The sequence below is a fragment of the Rhipicephalus microplus genome, unplaced genomic scaffold, assembly GCF_043290135.1.
Source record: "Rhipicephalus microplus isolate Deutch F79 unplaced genomic scaffold, USDA_Rmic scaffold_803, whole genome shotgun sequence".
Lineage (NCBI taxonomy): Eukaryota > Metazoa > Arthropoda > Arachnida > Ixodida > Ixodidae > Rhipicephalus > Rhipicephalus microplus.
In genome coordinates, this window is record NW_027465357.1 from 167 (window position 1) to 20,236 (window position 20,070).

Consider the following 20,070-nt stretch of genomic DNA (forward strand, 5'->3'; position numbering starts at 1 on the left):
GCCAAGGTGATTTGTAACCGAGATACTGTGGACCATGTCTGTGCAATTACAAATAAGAACACATTGCAATGCTAAAGTGTAGTTGATGCATATGTTGTACTGTAATGACATAATTCTCTTGTTACATGCAGTACAGTAAGATAAGTACAATATACTGAGAAGTGCATGGTCGGAAACCCGGTCAGTATTGCTCATCATGTGGCATTCGCTGAGGATTGGCATCATTGTTCTTTATTGCGATAGCAATTATATGAACACTCTCGGCGGATTTTCGTCGTCCCCGTTGTGGTTGCCGTCGCCGTCACGTCCCGTATATGTATTTTCTTTCTTCGTTATGTTGCAGGGCTATATACATAAACATCCCGGGTGTCATGATTAACATCAGCCTAAGCTGCCTGGCGGGCTTGGTGATCTACGCACATTACGTCGACTGCGACCCTCTCAAGGCAGGCAAGATATCCAACCCTGACCAGGTGTGTATGCGTACAGGATAATGGCATAAGTCAGCAAAATATAGGGAAGTCCCAGAGCGGGGTGCTACGAAAATTCGTTAGTACTGACGCAGTTTTAGTGTATTAAAATATAGTGGCATGGCAGTGGTCCTCAGAAGGAGCGCGAGAATTCAGACGTATTTCATGGTGATTTGCTCACATGCACGCACAGGCATACTGGTTGGTTAATTATGCGCAAATGAGTTATAATTGTGTCGTCTTAAGTTTTATTGCTTTCTTGTTGCTACATTTTAGGCATGCCACAGGTTTTGGTTCAGAAGCAATTTTTGTATATATGCGGGCGTGACCCCCCCCCCCCTTTCTATTACCTTGGTAATGAACATCCGGATAAAGAGAAGCGCATGATAAATAATTTTAACGTTCTGTAATCAAAGACGTAGCCCAAAGTAATTCTATGGATAAGATTATCTTTCTTGGACTGTTGATTTCTCCTTAACACAATTTTGTTGCTGGAAACTTGCTGCATGTCTGGGTGCCTGTTGCTTTGCCTGCTTGCAATCATGCAGCGTTTCCAGGTGAAAACGTAGCACTTGCACAAGTAGCAAGAAGTTCAGGGCTCACTTTTCAGTGTGGGCTCTTCCAACAAAGCAGGTGTACGCCATGGTGTGCGCGCTCGTAGCTTTGCAAAAGATTGACCGCTTCGTAAATGTCCCAGTTTGCTTCTAATTGTCTTCCGTGAGCTCTGACAAGGTATTTGTGTTTTTACTCTCGAAAGCCGCCAGTGTTCCTTAATCTAGAGCGGTCATGGGAATACACAGAATGAATGAAAAGTGTCTCTTTTAAGTTTTTTTTTTATTTTTGAAAGCTCAAGTCTTTGATGCTTCGTCAAACGCAACAAGAATCGCGGTTGGCAGCAACATGAGTGACGCAAAAAATCGTCACCACGTGATGACCTTGTTATACATCACCATACGACGTCATCATGACGCCACATAATAACGCCAACACATGACATATTCACTTGGCGAAAGGTGTGACCATCCCGGAGGCGTTACAAAAGTTGTGTAGAAAGCGTCCAGGGCATTTGATCCCAGAAGCAATGCAAAGTTCCGTTAGGTGCAAGGAACCTTCGGATCGGAAGTGGGGTTAATGCCGTCAGTACAATCTAACGAGAAGAAAAAGAAAAAAGGAAGTTTAACTAGTCGTGTGATTTTTACGAAACAACGAGGCTAGTAGAGCTCACAGGCTTAACGGGGCCTTTTTGGCTTATGCTAGCTCGTTCCTTGGCATAGACAAAGTCGAGTCTAACCGTAGTATGTCACACACCATGCAAAAATGTGCCAACTGCAGCTCCTTAAGTTAACGCGCAAACCTGACTGCGGCACCGCCGGTAGAAGCGCAGATCGACCTTTTGTCGCTCGTTCTCGGCTCGCGCCACGCCGGGCAAACTCGCTGCGGCGGCTGCGCGGACTGCCTCCCTTTGTAGGTGTGGCTTGGAGGTGGCTGTTCCTCGGCACATGTGTGGCTAGGCGAGGATAAACCCCGCTGGTGCGCAGCTGTGGCTTGGTTATTGATAAGCAACGGTGCGGACCGAGGACGAGGAGCGAAAAATCCACGCATATCCATGAAGTGAATGCTGATGATGAAGCGAAGCATTGGATCATGAATCGTGGCCTTCTATTTTGTTCTAGTTAACAGCCTTTTATTTTATCCTCTTGTTTTGTTGAAGGTCTGAAAGGTGAGCCAGGTGGTGACAGTACTTGAACAGCTGTTGGAGAGTACACATGTAGTGTATCGGTGTGTGTGTGTGTGTGTGTGTGTGTGTGTGTGTGTGTGTGTGTGTGTGTGTGTGTGTGTGTGTGTGTGTGTGTGTGTGTGTGTGTGTGTGTGTTAACACATGTCAGCTGGCCTACCGTTTTCTTGCTCTATAGTGGGGTCACATGGATGTGAAGGTTGAAGTGTGTGTGTTTTTTTCGTTTTTGTTTCACTAAATATTCAGTTGCGATACGGCGCTGTGGGTTGTCCCTTCTTCTCCTATGTCCACATAGTCGTGCACTGTGTTAATATGTTCAACTCTTGTTCTGCTATACGCTTTGATTGATGGGTGGTTAAAGTCGGTGTTTCTCTGATGTTGTGGCCCTTTATTTTGTTTCTTCTTCATGACAGCTTTTTGATAACATTTTTGTTGTTCACGGATGTTTCGGTTTCTACATCTGCTGTAGACGCCGGGTGGTGGTTTATGAATGGAGGGACATGCAGAAAATTTCGGGGCCGAGATAGCCCGCGGGATGAATTCTCGTGTGCATTCGTTATAATCTGCAAGATATCAACAGCGAATGTAGCCTGGAAGGTATTTTAATTTTTTTTTTTTTTAGTTTGCGTGAGCAACCGACTCCATAGCGCTATGGACACACTCGGAGGTGACCCCGAGGTGACCCCCTACTTCCCTCACGTCACCACGCTGCGGTTAACAAAACAAGTTACCATGACGTCATAGCGGCCTTTTTTCTTTTGCCGCGTTAGTTCCCGAAGTCCATATTTCTCGGTGGCCGGTTGCGAGTGCGTGGCTGTGGCGCACACTTAGAAAGTTTTGTGTTTGGCGACGTTCCAGTGCCGTTTCCTATTCGAAAGTAATTCTTGATGCGGATCGTGTGGAAGTGCGTCACAGTTCTGTGGGCTGACGTATAGTCAAGAGTTGCACACCCTAGGCGGCGACAGTTGCACCCAGTTTTTGGAACTCTGTCAAACCGAAACTGATCGATAATGAGGGGCCTGTAATTAGTTATCTATCGCGTGATGCAGCAGACAATTTGTCGTGTCATGACTAACAGCCCTACAGCAACGCATTGCAGCAGAAAAATGCGAGGTCAAATATTTTGTGTCAGTAACCCTTTAAGGTACTTCGCCCCCAAATATTTATTCAAGCTGAGGAGTTTGGTGCACGGAAGGCTTTTGCGGACACCCGACGTTTCACTGCGAGCTTTAAGAGCTTCGCTGTTAAAAAAAAAGAAAAAGGACGTTTACTTTGTAATCGTCATAAAAAATGCGCAAAAGAGCGTGTAATTTTTGTTTAGCTTTCGTGCCCGTGTTCGAATAATACAAATGCGACTAAGTGGGCGTGTGTAACGCGTGACCTAGCGAAGAATTAGTTGCGAAATATGGTTGGATCCTCGCATCATTACCGACGCTTCATGCAGCTGGTGCCCTACTTCGTGATGAAGACTATGAACGCCGTGCCCGGTCTTCCTGGCCTGTTCGTGGCGTGCGTCTTCAGCAGCGCTCTCAGGTACACGAACTATAAATGGTCCATGAGTCGCGTGGGTTGTTCAAGTTACTCTATTTGGTAGTTGTGCTTCAGCGTTGAAACATGCGGTGCTCTTCAACTGACAGAGAAATCGTGCAAGGTATACGTCTATTAATGTGATGCATGTACCTTCAAACACTGCTCCTCGTGAAGGCGATGGTGCGAGCTTACATGAACGTTTTCGTAAGCGTGTGATGATGCCTATTCGTCTTTTCATTTTTGACTTTTAACGGAAAGTTTTCAATAAGTCTGCAACCTGAAGCAATTTCAATAAGACAAAAAAAGCTGTGAACCACGTCATAACCACACACCTGTATTATGTTACCTGTTTACATGATTTTCATTCCTGTCTGTTAAAATTCCGCGTATTTTGTACACCCACTCCTGCTATAGCGCACTTATATAGCACTGCTGTATGTGTAAATAAATAAATAAATAAATAAATAAAATATTAGCACGATCCTGTAGAAAAAAAAACGTGTCTGAGCAGATTTCTGCATGAATGAGTGGCCATATAATATGTTTGTGTGCTATCTGGTTGTCGACTAATTCGGCTTACTTTTATCTGTGGTACGGTGGTCTAATCATGAGGCAATGTGGCGATATGGCAAGGAGAAGCGTACCACAAGCTTTTCGTTGCGCGAAGGTTGCGGCTCTCTTCATATCTGCTCCTTCATTCTTTTAACCCACAGCACGCTGTCTTCAGGTTTCAACTCGCTGGCCGCCGTCACGTGGGAGGATTTCCTCGTTCGCCACCTTCGCCTCACCTCTCGACAGGAGGCTTTCGTCACCAAGCTCGTAGGTAAGTGTCATGTCCCAAGTTATACTGTGTATGAGGATGAAACTACAAGCGAATTGACAACGGCTATCGGACATACAGGTTGGGTCCGATCGCCGATAGCTTTGTTGCTGGGTTGTTAAGTATATATTTTTTAATTCAGAATACCCCTAAGGGCTCTCTCACAGGAGGGTATTACATGGGGGGGGGGGGCTATAACACATACAAGTACATGAAATGATCAATAGGGCCAGAAAACACGCAAGCTAAACACTATACAGCTGCTAAATAAATTAGAGTAAATGTAAGTCAATATTCTTACCGCATAGTCTTAAATAATCAGAATAAATAATATGAGTCAAACAATAATGAAACTATAAAAATATTTTAAAATTGATCTAAACAAGGAAGGAAATAGAGTCACAAGAGTACAACAAAACCCAATCTAGCTTACTACAAGCACACGCGCCATTAAAGCACAAAGGAATGATAACATCACCAACAGCACGTGTGAAATACTGAATTAGGCAAACACAGCAAAAAATAACACGAACCATGAACATACGCAGTTTACACACTTTTATACTCTTAACTACACAGCGTATTCAATCGAACCGGTCTATGCTGCATCGCGTCACCACAGAACGTAGACCAATTAATCAACATGACTGCAGGGAGCCCGTGTCTGACAGCATTAGAAATCATCATTGATTTCTGACAGAGAAGCTAGTTATTGGTCGAGACTTTCATATTCAGGTTTCGTGGTGACGCTTGTGGGCATCATGAACCAATATGTGCCACAGACATTGCGTAAACCCGTTCGCTTAACACTGATCCACCAACGATGAAGGCAGCCCAACGAACTGGTACGTATTGCAGAAGTCTGCGCGGTCTACGACAAAACTATCGTCATCATAATTGCGCGTGTGCTACAGAAATTGGCCAAATCTCACTGCGCACAACTTCTGTTCTAAAAAGGAACACGGCAACAGGAAGGCCCAGCCAAATGGCGTGCGTGTTACCATGATCCGACCACTGTAACTTCAAATTAGTGGTTATAAAACATGGTGACTATACTATACCACGTCAAATCCTAACAATATGTACTTAGTAAAGAGGAGTGATACAACATGTCGTAACATCTTAAGCGAAGTTTTGTTTGTAAGCCTGTGTGTAATAGTGGTATAATCAAAATGCAATGAAACTATACTAGCCCTTCAATGCTTGGCAAAGAGTGTTTGATTGAGAGCATGCGATACAAGGTGCTTGCAATACTTGCAAAACATCGAATTGTGTTAGCCTGACAAAGGGAACACGACCAACTTGGTCGTTTGATTGGTGTCCTCGAAGTGGCACTGGTTAAGTTGTTTTTTTTTTCTTTAATAGTTTTGCATCGAGATGACAGCAGTGTGAATGACCCTGAGCCACGTATACCCTCTAATCACGAAGAGTAAAACATATTGTTAAAAAGCTAGGTTTATTGTTATCATGTGCGATCCCTGTTCGCGCGCAGGAAAAGTAATAGTGTTTATATTGGTATTAAGTTGTTGCATTTTTACATTGTTTCAGCCGCCATCTACGGATTGCTGACCATTGGCCTAGCCTTTGTCGCCGGCTCGGTGGGATCAATCCTCAAAGTAAGCGCAGCGTTTACTCTACGGGCGCTTCGTTCGCTGAGATACACGTAATTTTTTCTTAGCGAATGATGTATGAAAAGTTACTTCTTTTTCATTTAAATTTTAACGATAACGTTTCGCGTGCCCAGACAGCGACCTAATTATTGGGCACATCATGCCTACGGACTGGGGATAAGTTTTGACTACCCTGTGGTTCCTCAATGTGAATATCTGGGGTGTCACGTCCAAGAACCGCGATACGATTAGGAGGGGCGCTCCGGAGATTTCGACCATAGGATGTTCGTTAACGCGCAATGGCGTCGCTTTATGCACGGGGCTGTATAATTTTGCCTCCAACTAAATGTGACAAATACGACCGCCACTGCGGGAATCGAACCCGTGACCTTCGGATCCGTAGCCGAACATCGTAAGCGCTACACCATCGGGCCGGAGGTTTCCTTAACATGTATGCCTAAATATAAGTGCATGGGTGTGCCTCCGTTTCGTTTCCTTCGAAATGTGGCCGTTGTCGCCGCTAATCGAGAGTGCGACCTCGAGCTCGCCGGCACGACACATTAGCCGCTGGTATCACGACAGCGAGCCTTTATCGCTTGTTTTTGTAACTCCTTACGTGTTTCTGATGTCCCTATAAAAACTTCCTGGTGCTAAATGTCGTCATGTGCTTAGTGAAAGCGCACACTTGTGTAAACTTAACACCAGAAATGTGATTAAGTGTATTTAAACCATTTCATGTATTTACTGCATTGAAAGAAATGTTTGAACGTTTAAAAACTTTACTATACACTCACTTTTCTTACACGTCCTGATGTTGAGATACAAAACAAGTCGGCTTCAAAGTCTGTTTCGAAGTGCCACTGCCGGCATAACCTGCATTATTGTGATCTCATAAAATGGGCGTTGCCGTGGTCCATTGGTATGGTGCTCAGCTGATGACCAAGTTCAATCCCTGATTACGTGTTGCGGTCGTCACATTTTGACTCAATCAAAATGCTGCGCAGCCCATGTACTGTCCGATGACAACGCACGTTAATGTATTCCAGCAGTCCCTGGTGGTTGAAATTATCCGAAACCGTCTACTGTATACGGCGCATCTCAAGGAACGAGTCGCATCGGGACGTTAAATTCCCCAAATTGATCGATGTCACCACACCGCAGTTTGCTGACTGTGCGTGTAACCAGTAAGGCTACAATATACGGCGCGAAGCAACCAGCGTTTTTTTTATTTTTTTTTTTGATGACTGGTGCATTTGAACTGTCTGCTGTCATTGTTGGTTAGATGATTGCAGACACAAGCAAGACAATAATCTTCAGGATCATTTGGTTTTATTGGTAGTGTGTTATAAAAAATAAAAAGTTTTTACTGGAACAGGACATTACTGAAACGCTATCAGTCATTTCGTTCCGCAGTGAAAACGAAATGTACTTATCGGTTTTCAGTTCGAGGAAAAAGTTGGTAATGAGGAACTACCAAGGTAATGCAAAGTGAGCATTAATACACATCTCAAGGGACAGAATTAATGCGTGCTTGTTACAGAGAGGTATTCAGAGGTAAAAATGTGGTTAAAGGTTTTGAGAAACGAAAAAGATCGAGTGGCAAATGAAGCTGTTTATATTAACGCAAGCGGATCGTGATGTGTCAGTAGCACAGGTCAGCATGGAGTGGTTATTCCCGGTGCTGAAGTGTACCAGAACAGTGGTATCGCATATAGGATACTATACACTCTATGGTGTTCTGCTTCTGTGACCATGCTTACTCCCTTGGCGAAAAGTGTTTAGCCTGCTCGGAGAACTGTTTTTCACTATCAAGAAATGTAAAGTGTTTTTTATCATTTGATTAACATTCAAATTTTCTGAACAAAGAAAACCGTTGAGAACCGTTACGTATTTTTTCTCCTGTTCTGGACAGAAAGGGAAACGCAACTTTTTTCGGTAGAACGAAACTGTTACCAAATAGAAAATAATATAATCAATAATTAAAATGGTGCCTAACGCGGATTCTGAGCGCAGCTTCATGTTGGGACGACATCAACTGTGTTTCAAGTTCGGGCTGTCCACACTTGCAACAGTGAAACATTCTTCGCATATTGTCACAGAAACTGCCAGCGCCCGAGTGCTACGCACGCCACTCTGCGCACTGCAGGCGTCGCGAACCAAGCAAAACACCGACGGCCTCGTTACAAGCGAAGCCCGCCGCAGTGCATATTCCCGCACCGCATGCACACGAACATCTGCGCGCGTGACGGAGGAAGAAAGCGAGGTTAGAGGCCAGTGGCTGGTGATATCGACAGACTCCGCGTTCTCTCTCCCTTTCGTGCTCGTCCGCTCTAGGCCTGACCGCACGTACCCGTTCCAGTGCGTGGCTTTTTTTTTTTCTGATTAACTTGTCTTGATGCGTCGCCGCGCTCTCTCCCTATAAAGAGAAAGGGCGCGCAGCACCGCGTAGCAACGCACCCTTCCTCTCCACGGGGAGAGGGCGAAGTACCGCGTCCAAAAGCCACGCGCTGACGCGCTGCAACGCGCGCGTGTGGTCAGGCCTTGAGAGCTGCGCTCTATAACGTTTCGTCCCGACACCGTGGATATCGGAGCGATCCTGCGTGGTTTATGTTCTGTGACGCTTTCGTTACAGGCAGCCTTCGCAATGTCTGGTGCTCTGTCTGGCCCTTTACTTGGAGTCTTCACGATGGGACTGCTACTTCCGTTAAGCAATAAAAAGGTACGTTCATGCTAGTTGTTGTGCGGACAACGCGTCGTCTTTTGGTATTCTTAATATCACGGAAAATGTTTCTGGGCGTTTCAGTAGGTAGACCAACGTCAATATTTTCAACGGCGACAATCTTATGCAGTCACGTTGCCTGCCCTTAATGCGCAGATTGCGTAGATAAGCGATGCCTTGTTCACATGGCTTGTCTATATTGTCTATAACTTGCAGACACCAGGATACTTAATTCTTGGCTTAGTCGATGCTTTTCTAAAGGGCATGCTTTTTTTATTATTACAAAGATGAAAGACACGCAGAAATGAAACCTTTTTTTTTCGATGAATGTCCTGGTGTTTTTTTTTTTTTTTTGACGCAGTGAACACTTCTTTGGAACACTGGGGAGAAAAATGGTGTCAGGCCATAATGAGGCAATACGTGCCACGTGTAGTGTGATTATTTCGCGTGGTGCGCTGGTGTGTGTGTATATTAACCCTGTTCTTTTCTGAATGAGCTAGCTGTGAGCGCAGCAATTGTCCGTATCGTTCCGTCGTTGTGTGCTGGTTATGCGCGCTTCTTCGCGTGTTATGGTGATTCCATATTATACGCTTTACAACAAACGAGTGCCTTGTTTCAAGAAGACACTGCACACAACACGAGCGCTGACTTTCATCTGAAGATGTGACAGTGCGGGTTGAAATGGATAGCTCTAACTGCGCATGTCCATATTAGTCAGTGAAACACTGATTACCATCACTCGTGGTTAGAAGTCGCCTTTGTGTTTGTCATTCCTGCGCAGTTAACGGCTTACTTATGCTTCTCATTTCCACTGCTTTCTGTTGATACATTTACCACGAGTTATGTTTGTCGCGAGGGTTTGTCGCGGCTGCTGCTGTTTCTGCTTACGTTTTGTGAAAATTCTCTGCGCATGCGCATATTTTCTAGCTACAGCGACGTTGCAGTTGTCAGCGTTTTTTCCTTTTCTCTCGCCATTTCTTTTTTCTTCCCTTGTCTACCGGGTTTGACTTCACCAGATACGCTTATTCCGCATTTTCTCCGATGAACCGCGAATCTTTCAGGGCGCCCTGGTTGGCCTGCTATTAGGCGAGGCCATGTGCTTGTGGGTGGTGATAGGGGGGTCTCATCTACGGCTCGCCCAGCGAAGACCTCCCGACCTCCGTCGAAGGGTGTGAAGACGCAGCGTCACTTCCTGCCCTCAGCGGTCACTTCAACGCATCCATGCACCGGTCGCCACTGGAGCCCCAGTAAGGATCCACTTACCTTTTCTCTAACTCCCAACAAATATCCCGCAGGTCGGTGGGATCGAATCCAGCTGCATTTCCAATGGAGGCAAAAATGTTGTAGGTCCGTGTGCTCAGATTTGGGTGCACGTTAAAGAACCCCAGGTGGTGTAAATTTCCAGAGCCTTCCGCTAAGCCGTCTCTCATAATCATATGGTGGTTTTGGGACGTTATACCCCACATATTAGTCAATAAATCCGAACAAATATATTTACTTACCTTTGTGGAATCATTTTTTTTTTCTCTAAGAGCCTTCCGTGGGAGTTTGCGAGATGCCTTGAAAGGTTATTTTGTCTGTGCAATGGCATCATCGCACGACACCGTCATTAGATCAGAGGTGGGCGAATAACAGAGGCAGTGCAGAAACACCAGAGGTGCAGAACGTCTTAGGTGAATGTATAAGTAAACATGTGATCTTATTTTATTAGTTTATTTGTTTGTTAAAGAAGCAGAGAAATAATTATATAGGTCACATGTAAATCAGAAGGCTTGTACAACTTTGCTCTAAGTTTATTGACTAGATATTTTTCAATGAAAAAAACAAAAACTCGTCACTGCTAAGTTCACATGGGCTGGCACAGCCTGATTACGCTTTGGATAACATCAAAAGCTTGCTTTTTGCGCAGAAGCATGTGTGTTATGTTTGCATTTTCGCCTGTCGTAAGGGCGTGTAGCCCTGGTTTCATAACGTCGACGCATACCCAGCATAGAAGCAGCTGCCTGTTTCGCTTTTGACTCATCGTTTATTGCTTATTTCTAATTGTTTTGATAAGTCTCCCGCAAAGTGAACCACCCTAGCTATTACAGGGCTGTTAATACTATTTAGAAACGCCATTGCCTCAATATAGCCGAAATTGCAGCGGAAATTCCCTTTAATGTGCCTGTTCTTTTTTTTAACGAATGTGAAAACTTACCAACCAGTGTGTCTAATCACGGAATGCTAGACGAGAAACGCCGTGAATTAGTTATAACCAAACTTTTCTGTCTGCGCAATTATAATGTTGTGTACACACAGCGCAGCAAGATGGCATGTTCGGCCAGTTGGTTTACGTTTGTTTTTGAAAATTTTGTTAAGGCGCACCGAAACGCACTTCTAGACTGTTTCTCGGTGCGCTTCAACCGAAATTTCAAAAATGAACACACAACGCATGCTGCAAATAGTGGGGAACGCACGCGAGAGTGCCCCGCCGCGGTGGTCTAGTGGCTAAGGTACTCGGCTGCTGACCCGCAGGTCGCGGGTTCGAATCCCGGCTTCGGCAGCTGCATTTCCGATGGAGGCGGAAATGTTGTAGGCCCGTGTACTCAGATTTGGGTGCACGTTAAAGAACCCCAGGTGGTCAAAATTTCCGGAGCCCTCCACTACGGCGTCTCTCATAATCATATGGTGGTTTTGGGACGTTAAACCCCACAAATCAATCAATCAATCGCACGCGAGAGCGGTTCGTGTTTATACGGGAAGGTTCGCTGCCTGCACTCCGCGCGCATGCGCCACGACTCGACATGTTCCGCCAGTTTCCGCGAAGGCTGCCCAGCATCTCAGTGTGCAAATTTTTAAGGATCGAAGCTGTCTGTTAAAGCAGGAGGTAAAAAATCGGGAGTCTGCGAAGAACCGTCCGCGCCCGTTGGTTATTAGCCGCGCTCAGCAACGGAGCCAGTCCGCTGAGCCGGGTACGAGCGACGAATGGCGCGCGCTCTGGCCGGGGATTGATGGATTGATTTGTGGGGTTTAACGTCCCAAAACCACCATATGATTATGAGAGACGCCGTAGTGGAGGGCTCCGGAAATTTCGACCACCTGGGTTTTTTTAACGTGCACTAAAATCTGAGCCCACGGGCATACAACATTTCCGCCTCCATCGGAAATACAGCCGCCATCTAGCCGGGGATGACACAGCCAAGTTAGCACGTGAGTTTTTTGCGGTAGAAATTTAGGCATTATTGCAAGTTCTGTGACAGAACGTGGTTCACTCTACGTTTTCTACGCCTAGGAAAGACCAGACAGAGGCCACGTCAAGTCCCTATATGATCTACCAGCTTGGCCTTTTTATTTCTAAGCTTTACACGGTTAGTGTAAGCTTCCATCTTGTTCCTTCTTGTTTTTCTTTCACCTAGTAAGGTACACAAAATAGAGTCTGTACTACTAATAATATACAAACTCCAACTGTTTCAGCACTGAATGCGCATGCACGAGAGCGTAAGACTACGTACAGCTAAGTTTACGAAGTGAAGGACTCGATAATCACTAAGCTGTGCTACATGCAGGTTTCTCGCGACTTTTAAACACGATTTAATGATACGAATTCTACTCGGATCGCAAGAGGGATGCTTGAAAGTGTCTTTTTTCACGGTCTTTTTATTTCCACCAGCAAGTAATTGCGTATTCTGGCCTCTTGTCGCTCCCTATAATAAAACCAACAAGAGCAACGCGACGGGTGGACTTCGCTATCAATGAATTAAAGAAAAGCGAGCTTGATAGAGTTTTTTAAAAATTTAATTTATTTTCGTGTTTCGCAAACACTCATCAAAAAAAGCTTCTCGCCTTTTCCACCGAAACTATTGTGACTGGGTATTGCTGATCAACCGAAAGAAAAAAAATCTCTAATAGTTGTAACGATCCTAAATCCTGGCCCCTCCTGCAACCAGGTTGCTGTGAGTTTAATCGCACTTACCCTATAGTGTTTGCCGTCTCCTTTTTCATTAATTGATTCTCACTTTAAGTCAACTGATCTTGCCGCATGCGCTTATTTTTATATAACCAGCATGTTACACACAAGCGCGTAACCAGAAATATTTTCCCCCGTTTAAAGTGGCCACTTTTTGCTCCCTATGTCATGGTGAAAGAAATTTCGGAGGGGGGGGGGGTGGGGGGGGGGGCACGCGCCCAGTGTGCCACTTCCTGGCTACGCCCTTGGTTACAAATATCACCAATGATTTGCGCAAACCGCACCGGAGTCTCTAGAAACCTTCCGGATCATTTTAGAATCGTCTGATAAGCTTGAGCCCGCTACGAGAACAAATTCGTTCTGAAATAACGCTGCCACAGACGATAAATCTGGAAACTTCGATGTCGCGGGCATGAAATGCTGACGCGCCTAACTGCAGATGAGAATATCGTAGCCTCACGGCAGTGCTTGCCGCTGTCAGTGTACAGCGGTTATTGTTTGTACTTTACCTACTAAATTCCTGGCCACGAGGCCACTCGAATAAAAAGTTGGGTGTTTAGTACGCCGACTGCTGCTTTCTTCAACGTCACAATATTAAGTCTACTAGTTGTTGGATCATATCAGTAGAAGTTGAGTTGATGGGACAAATGAAAAATTTATTATGCTGTTATTTATAGTTTTACTTTTTATTTTAATACACACAACGCCTATACAGGCATTGGAGTGTGCGGGGGGGGGGGGGTACAGGAAAAGAACATGAAAATCGCAGGTGGTTCACATAAGTTTGTGTAAAAAAGGAAAATAAGTAGATTCGCAGGACACAAAACATACACAGCTGCACCGATCACAGATGCGTCAGAGAAGTCATGTGTATTGGAGATAGAGGAAAAATGCTGAAACCACAAAAAACAATGAAAACTCATGATAATTAAAACAAGGTGTGACATTCGTCCAGCACAAGGACAAATTAAAAATAAAAACAAAACAACATAGCTACTACAACCAAGATATCGCACACATCATGGCGACTGCCAGGCGCACACACGCAGTCTATAGGGCTTAGCGGTCGAAAGATTCAATCTTTTTATTGCAGAAAAGAACGCACCTGTCGAAGAAATTTCTACAATTGTGCGAGGAAGTCAATTGCACTGACTGATAGTTCTCGAGAAAAAAGATTGCTGGAGGACGATGTATTGCATTTATATTCTCTTATCTTGTGTTCATGATCTTTGCGGACTGAAATGTAGTGAGGCCGGCTTATGTATACGTCACGGGGAATTCGAGTGTGAGAATAAAATATGCTGTGCAATAGCTTCAGTCGAAACGATGCCCTTCAGTGTTGCAAAGACTTCCATTTCCATGTCGAGTAGTTATCGAAGATATAGGCACCACTGGAGTCTCGGGTGTCAAGAGTAAAGGTACGCCAACTAGAGGATGCGAGAGAGTCGGCCGGTGACACAGCCATTGCTAAGAATCTTTAAACTCGGCTGTAAGTAGGGCAATAACCTTTATTAAAGCGTATTGGGGTGAATATCTGCGCCATATATTTTTTTTCCCAACTTTCTCAGGATTTTACCCTTCCTCTTTTTATAAGACAGGCCGTCGCATGCGAAACGTTTTATCAGGTGTAGCGCTTGTTCTCGTTCGTCTCCATGTCTATAGTTATAACCCCCATATTCACAAACGCTTCTCGACTCGACTTTCACCCTTTCACTTGACAGAGTTGAGCGCTGCGCCGCTGCTCGGCTGAAAGTGACGCTGCGCTACTCAAAAATCGCAGCAGATTATCGCTGATATGCAGTGACTTTCCCTACCTACAGATGGCGCTCCCATCAGCCTTCCAAGTGAGGGTGAAGCGTTGAGTGGATGAACATTCTAGAATATGGGGATAAGCTACGGCTATGGAGCCATAATAATGACATACGAACTATTCCAAGCCATCCCCCTTCTACGTCGGAGTTCTTTCGTGGGACAACCGACCCTTTTAGGTTTCGCGCCAACACATTTGTCTGAGGAATAACGCTTACAGTCTTCGCACTTTTCTTTGTCTACAGGGACTTCTCAAACTCTACCGGCTGTCCCATTTGTTTGTTCCCGTGCTAGGATTCGGCGTCACTATGACGACGGGCATCATTCTCAGCATCCTCACAGGTGAGCATGCATATTTTCACAGGCGGGATCACGTATGCACATCGAAATGGCAATCATGAACCCCTCGTCTGCTGACGTTCAGCTGCACCTCTTGTGTGTTATAGAATACTGCCAAGTGTTGGGTCGCATCGTCATCTACACTGCGCATCTTCTCTGCCTCGCTCATTGTTTTTTATAGTCTTGAAAGCTTTTCATTAGCGTACTCCATAGGCTGTTTGCCCGAAGGCGCTGCCATGTTGCGATTGCAGCGCTGATTATCATACAGCACAGAAAACGGAACGCATATGATACCACACAAATGAGGCGCCGACTTCCAACAGGGTTTTATTTCGCGCACGCGAAAACAATCTATTAACACCTCCAACGGCCTGCAACGTCTAGTCACTCTTTTTATCATCTCTTTTGTCTTTTTCTGCCTGCATATTTCATGTTCGCGCAATAAATCCCTGTTGGAAGTCGGCGCCTGTGCTGTGTGGTCTCATATGTGTCCCGTTTCTGTGCTGTTTGGAATAACCATGTGTACGTAATCAACATGACTGCTTAACCATCATTTTGAAGTCCGTTTCTTACCAATATCGCCGTTGATCAAAGTTCACGGAAACTGGGAACTGTTATCAAAAGGCTATCGCGACAGACGTCAGCAGACGGCTCCTGCTCTTGTCGCACGTTCACGTCGCACGTTCCGTTCCACGCGCTTCCCGCACAGCCGCAACGCTCGTGCCGGGATCCCCGTTGCACGCAAGCGGGGCACATATAAGCCAATTGGCGACGCTCTTTCACCCTCACATTGGGTGCGGCACGTGCGTTGCGGCTGTGCGGGAAGCGTGTGGAACGGACAATCAGCACGAAAACCCCTTCGCTCCCTCGAGCGGCCGCACTACATTGATCATCATTTCGTAGAGTTATATACGCGAGACCGGATCCTATAGAGCAGGGCATAGCCAGAAATATTTTCTTTCTGGGGGGCGGAGGGGGTTTCAGCTGTACTTTATGTTCATGCGTTCGTTTGTCTTGTATATACAGGCAAGAAAAACTGAAAATTTTCGGGGGGGGGGGGGGAATGTTAGAAACCTCTCCTGGATACGCCCCTGCAATGGCCTAACTTCGTATAGAATTCCAATTTGTTCCTGGCGACGAATACAGCTTCACGCAAAAGTCCGGAAGCGCTACATAAAAAAAGAGAAGTGCACGATGCCGCGGTCTCCTTTGAAAAGCTGATCGTCACTGGCGTTGAAAATAAACGCGATCTGCGAGTGAGGGGTCACCACGTTTCGGCCAGTTACCGGAAAGTGGCGAAAGGAATTATCACCCAGTGCCTCTCATTTGGACTTTATAAAAAGCGCCATAGTACCGGTGGCCACAAAAGTTCTCACCCTTAAGCGGGTGTTTTGAAAGGACAGTCCCTTTTTTTTATCCAAAGCTTATTAGTGAAATAACACCGAGTGAAACCGCGTTATAGTTCACAAAGTACGATGTGACAGTTGTCCAAGAACCACTAATTTTTGTGCGCGCGCTAACGCAGGCGGTAGTGGACGCACGAAAGACTCCGACCTCTACGTCAAGTGCGTCGCTAAGCGAATGATGGAGTGCGAGGAACACGCACAGCAATTGGACGACCTGAAGGTAAGCTTTCTATTGTGTCCACTAATGTTTCGTGATTTTACCGACTCTTTCCGCAACACAGTGATCTGTGTTTTGGAGGGCCAAATAAAAGTTTTATCCAATCCAATCCAATTTCCAGTTTTTACCGAGTTGGTATTCGTCATATCTTGCCAAAGCATCAGCATTATAACTACGATTGAGTAGGTCACAAGCGCACAAACGAACGTGAAAGTATAGCCATACTCACAAATTGTGCACTATCGATACATACGCCAAATCAGGCCAGTTGACTAGTATTCATCATGAACTTTGTTACAGCGCCACTCTGTCTGTCAGTGTCGCGATGTAACGACGCTTAAGGTTAATACTTACTACCAGACGGCAATATCAGGCATCAATATATTTGATTGCTCAATCATGACAACTGTGGTGCGTTATAAACAATGAAATATATGTTAGGATGCAAACAAAGAAGGGCGTAATATGCTCACCGTCACAAGTAACTTCTAGATTTCACAAAAATTCTTGGCCCTACCCTTCTCCCTCTTAACACAGTCAATTAAATTAAAAAGTTACTTTCACGTTAGCCGATGATATTAAAATTATTGATAAGCGTTTAAGTACCTTACATCACGACAATAACATTTTCAGTTGCTTATACCATGATTATGTATGTTTTTTTTTCCTGCTCTTCTCCTCTTTTCTGGCCCCGATCCCCTTCCACTGTATACAGTATATAGTTGATTTTAAGCACGCCAGCAGAGTTCTCCGTTTTTTCAGTAAAGAGGTTTTTCTCTCAGTCGATCGCTCTCATCACGCACTTTAAACGAGACGCGTTCTATCCAAACCAGGACGGAGCCAGGTAACAGATGCGTGAGGTATAAAAAGCGAGGGTGAAAATTGCGTGCATGAACGCAACTGTTACGCTCTAACCGCACCTGATAGCTATACTGGTGTTACACTCCTCGCTATAGAGAGGCGGGAAACCTACGCTCTTGTTTTGAATAAGTTTGCTTTTGCGAGAAAAAAAAAGGGGGGGGGGGGCGACTCCTTTCTCCCCTGAACAAAATTGATGCTTCTTTTTTAAGTTGTCTTTCAACCTAAAACTAAAATGCTTAGTTAAAATCTTATGGCTACATGCATGATCCAGGTGAATTCGTTCGCATTGCAGGTCGTGCCTCAGCAGCAAGGCGACGCTGCATAAGCCTGGCACCAGCGAAAGCAATCGACCGAAGAAGGACCGCTGCTGAATTGTGAAGAATTGAATTTCCAGCACGCACTCGCCGCTGCCGCATCTAACGCGGTCGGCTTGCATTTTCATCATACGAGTTTCGTGACCAACGGCATTTCAATACTTCGACAACTCAAAGACAAAACAAATTTGTAAAAACGAAGTGTAGATACTATGACGACACCAATATGCGTTGGAGCAGCAGCTGTCATCTATATTGCCGCAAGGAAAGTTTCATGCTGACGTACATTTCCAACACGAAAGTGTTTTTGCCTGGTTTACCAGGAGTTTAGTGGCGTATTTCCATCACAGAAAGGACGTCAAACATACGCACGATCATAAGACAAAAGTTTCGTCGACGGAGGTCGAACTCATGACCTCTAAGTTTGCTACGACACATGCCGGGCGCGCTATCCACTGCGCCATTGCCACATGCTTTGTGCGCTTTAGAAAATTACGCCTTTTATACCTTCCACTGTCGTCTCACCAGCGTTCTTAGTAAAGTTCTGCAATGCATCATGACCATGGAATTCGCGATTAGTTCCTTCAACACACCTTTTCTAAAGCGTGCGTCCTCATTCGGCACGTTTCCAATATAAGTGCATTTTCGTCAAACCCCATAAAAACCCCCAGGTGGCGACCTTATTCCAAGCGTCCGCATCGCCCATAGGATCCATCCATACCAAAAATAGCTCGGCGACGCCCACCTGCCCTCGCCTAGCTTCAACTCCACGTTGCCCTCTTACTCTATCTCTCCCAGCGAAGAATCGTGGCCGGCCAGAGGGACGACATGGCACAACGTGCGTTGCGTTTCCCTCTGGTCGGGCTGCGTTGTAATAACTCCAACGTTCCGCCAGTAGACGACCTTAGGCCCTAGTTCGGCGTCCAATCACTCACGCTTTTCTGGCTGTCACATCACTTTCTCTGGTTCAGCTCTCGCCGTTAACTAGTATATACAGCTACCAAAAGCGTCTGCCACCGCAAGGGTTTGTTTAATCAGAAACGAATGATGGGCGTTGGTCGTCGGGTTGCAGTTGTACGACTAAATGCCAACGCGGATGCATCTGCGTTAAGCTGTGCTGTGCTATAGCTGTCAAGCACCAACATGCACTGCGCAAGCTGTCTTTTATATCAAATGTACAGTAAACATTAAAATACTTTTGTAAGGACTTGTTTACTTTTGTGTTTTTGCCTATTTCTATGTCGGAGGGATCAACTGTTTTTTAACTGCCTATCGGGAAACCAACTTCTGTACGGCAGTGAAGGCTTGTGCAAGCGGCCAGTCAATCACGAAAAGGAACTGGCTACAAGCTTTTAAATAGAAGCTCATCTATTGTTTGCTGCATTTACGTAACGGTTCTGTAGACGACGTACTAAAGGTGATCAGAGGCGGACTAAAGGTGATCGGTGTGGACGCTAGCGCCAATGCGCGTGAAAGGTGCGAGTCTATGGTTATCTCTAAACGAACTTTGAGAAAAGGTTGCGTTCTCTTACGCATTTTTTCAGAAAGAAAAAAAAAATCTGTTAGTGATCTCAGACAACCGAGAACATGACGTGCTTCCAAAAAGTAGAAAAACCGGTTAGAAAAAGACAAACGAATAGCTTACTACAATATATAAATCCTTGGCGTATAACATGATTGAATGGGTCGTGAACATTGTTCCAGGTACTCATCAAATGACCTCGGTATCGCAGTTTCTTTCTTCACAATACCATCGCCGCGAAAAATTTTCAGCATCCTCACTTCATCATGTGTTTGTGTACGTGTTTTTATGTGCGCGCGCATATATTTGCACACAAAATGTTCAACATTGGATAAGAGCGGGGCGGGTATTCCATATTCAACCACCCAAACCGTTATTCCTGGCTTGGGCAGGGTACGATCCGAGTCCAGGGCAGGGTATGGTCCGGCATCACATCGTATGTGATGCCGTCTTGTGCGTTTGCTTCGAGAATTCTTCTTTGCGTGTTAAAAGAATTGATTTGATTGATATGATTGATATAAAGGTTTAACGTCCCAAAACCATCATATGATTATGAGACGTCTTAGTGGAGGGATCTAGAAATTTCAACCACCTGGGGTTCTTTAATATGCCCCCGAATCCGAGCGCACGGGCCTCAGCATTTTTGCCTCCATCGAGAATGCAGCCCGCCGCAGCCGGGATTCGATCCCGCGACCTGCGGGTCAGCAGCCGAGTACCTTAGCGAGTAGACCACCGCGGCAGGGCCGTGGTGAAAGGAGGAAGTAGCAAAAAC

General features: G+C 45.4%; 1 protein-coding gene across 1 annotated transcript; it reads left to right on the top strand.

Moving 5' to 3' along the window:
- Nucleotides 1-342: 342 nt before the first annotated feature.
- On the top strand, nt 343-14,981 carry LOC142795675 (sodium-coupled monocarboxylate transporter 1-like). The gene is made up of 7 exons (XM_075886104.1): nt 343-473; nt 3,650-3,738; nt 4,449-4,558; nt 6,104-6,171; nt 8,798-8,884; nt 9,946-10,129; nt 14,882-14,981. The coding sequence occupies exons 1-6, from the start codon at nt 372-374 to the stop codon at nt 10,057-10,059; spliced, it is 570 nt and encodes a 189-aa protein (XP_075742219.1). The 5' UTR covers nt 343-371; the 3' UTR covers nt 10,060-10,129; nt 14,882-14,981.
- The last annotated feature ends 5,089 nt before the right edge of the window (nt 14,982-20,070 follow it).

Bases quoted from the DNA above. Each gene is read 5' to 3' on its own strand.
- LOC142795675 (XM_075886104.1), top strand. From the start codon at position 372: ATGATTAACATCAGCCTAAGCTGCCTGGCGGGCTTGGTGATCTACGCA. The intron at 474-3,649 runs GTGTGTATGCGT...CGCTTCATGCAG, and splicing joins AGATATCCAACCCTGACCAG to CTGGTGCCCTACTTCGTGAT. The intron at 3,739-4,448 runs GTACACGAACTA...TTTAACCCACAG, and splicing joins GTCTTCAGCAGCGCTCTCAG to CACGCTGTCTTCAGGTTTCA.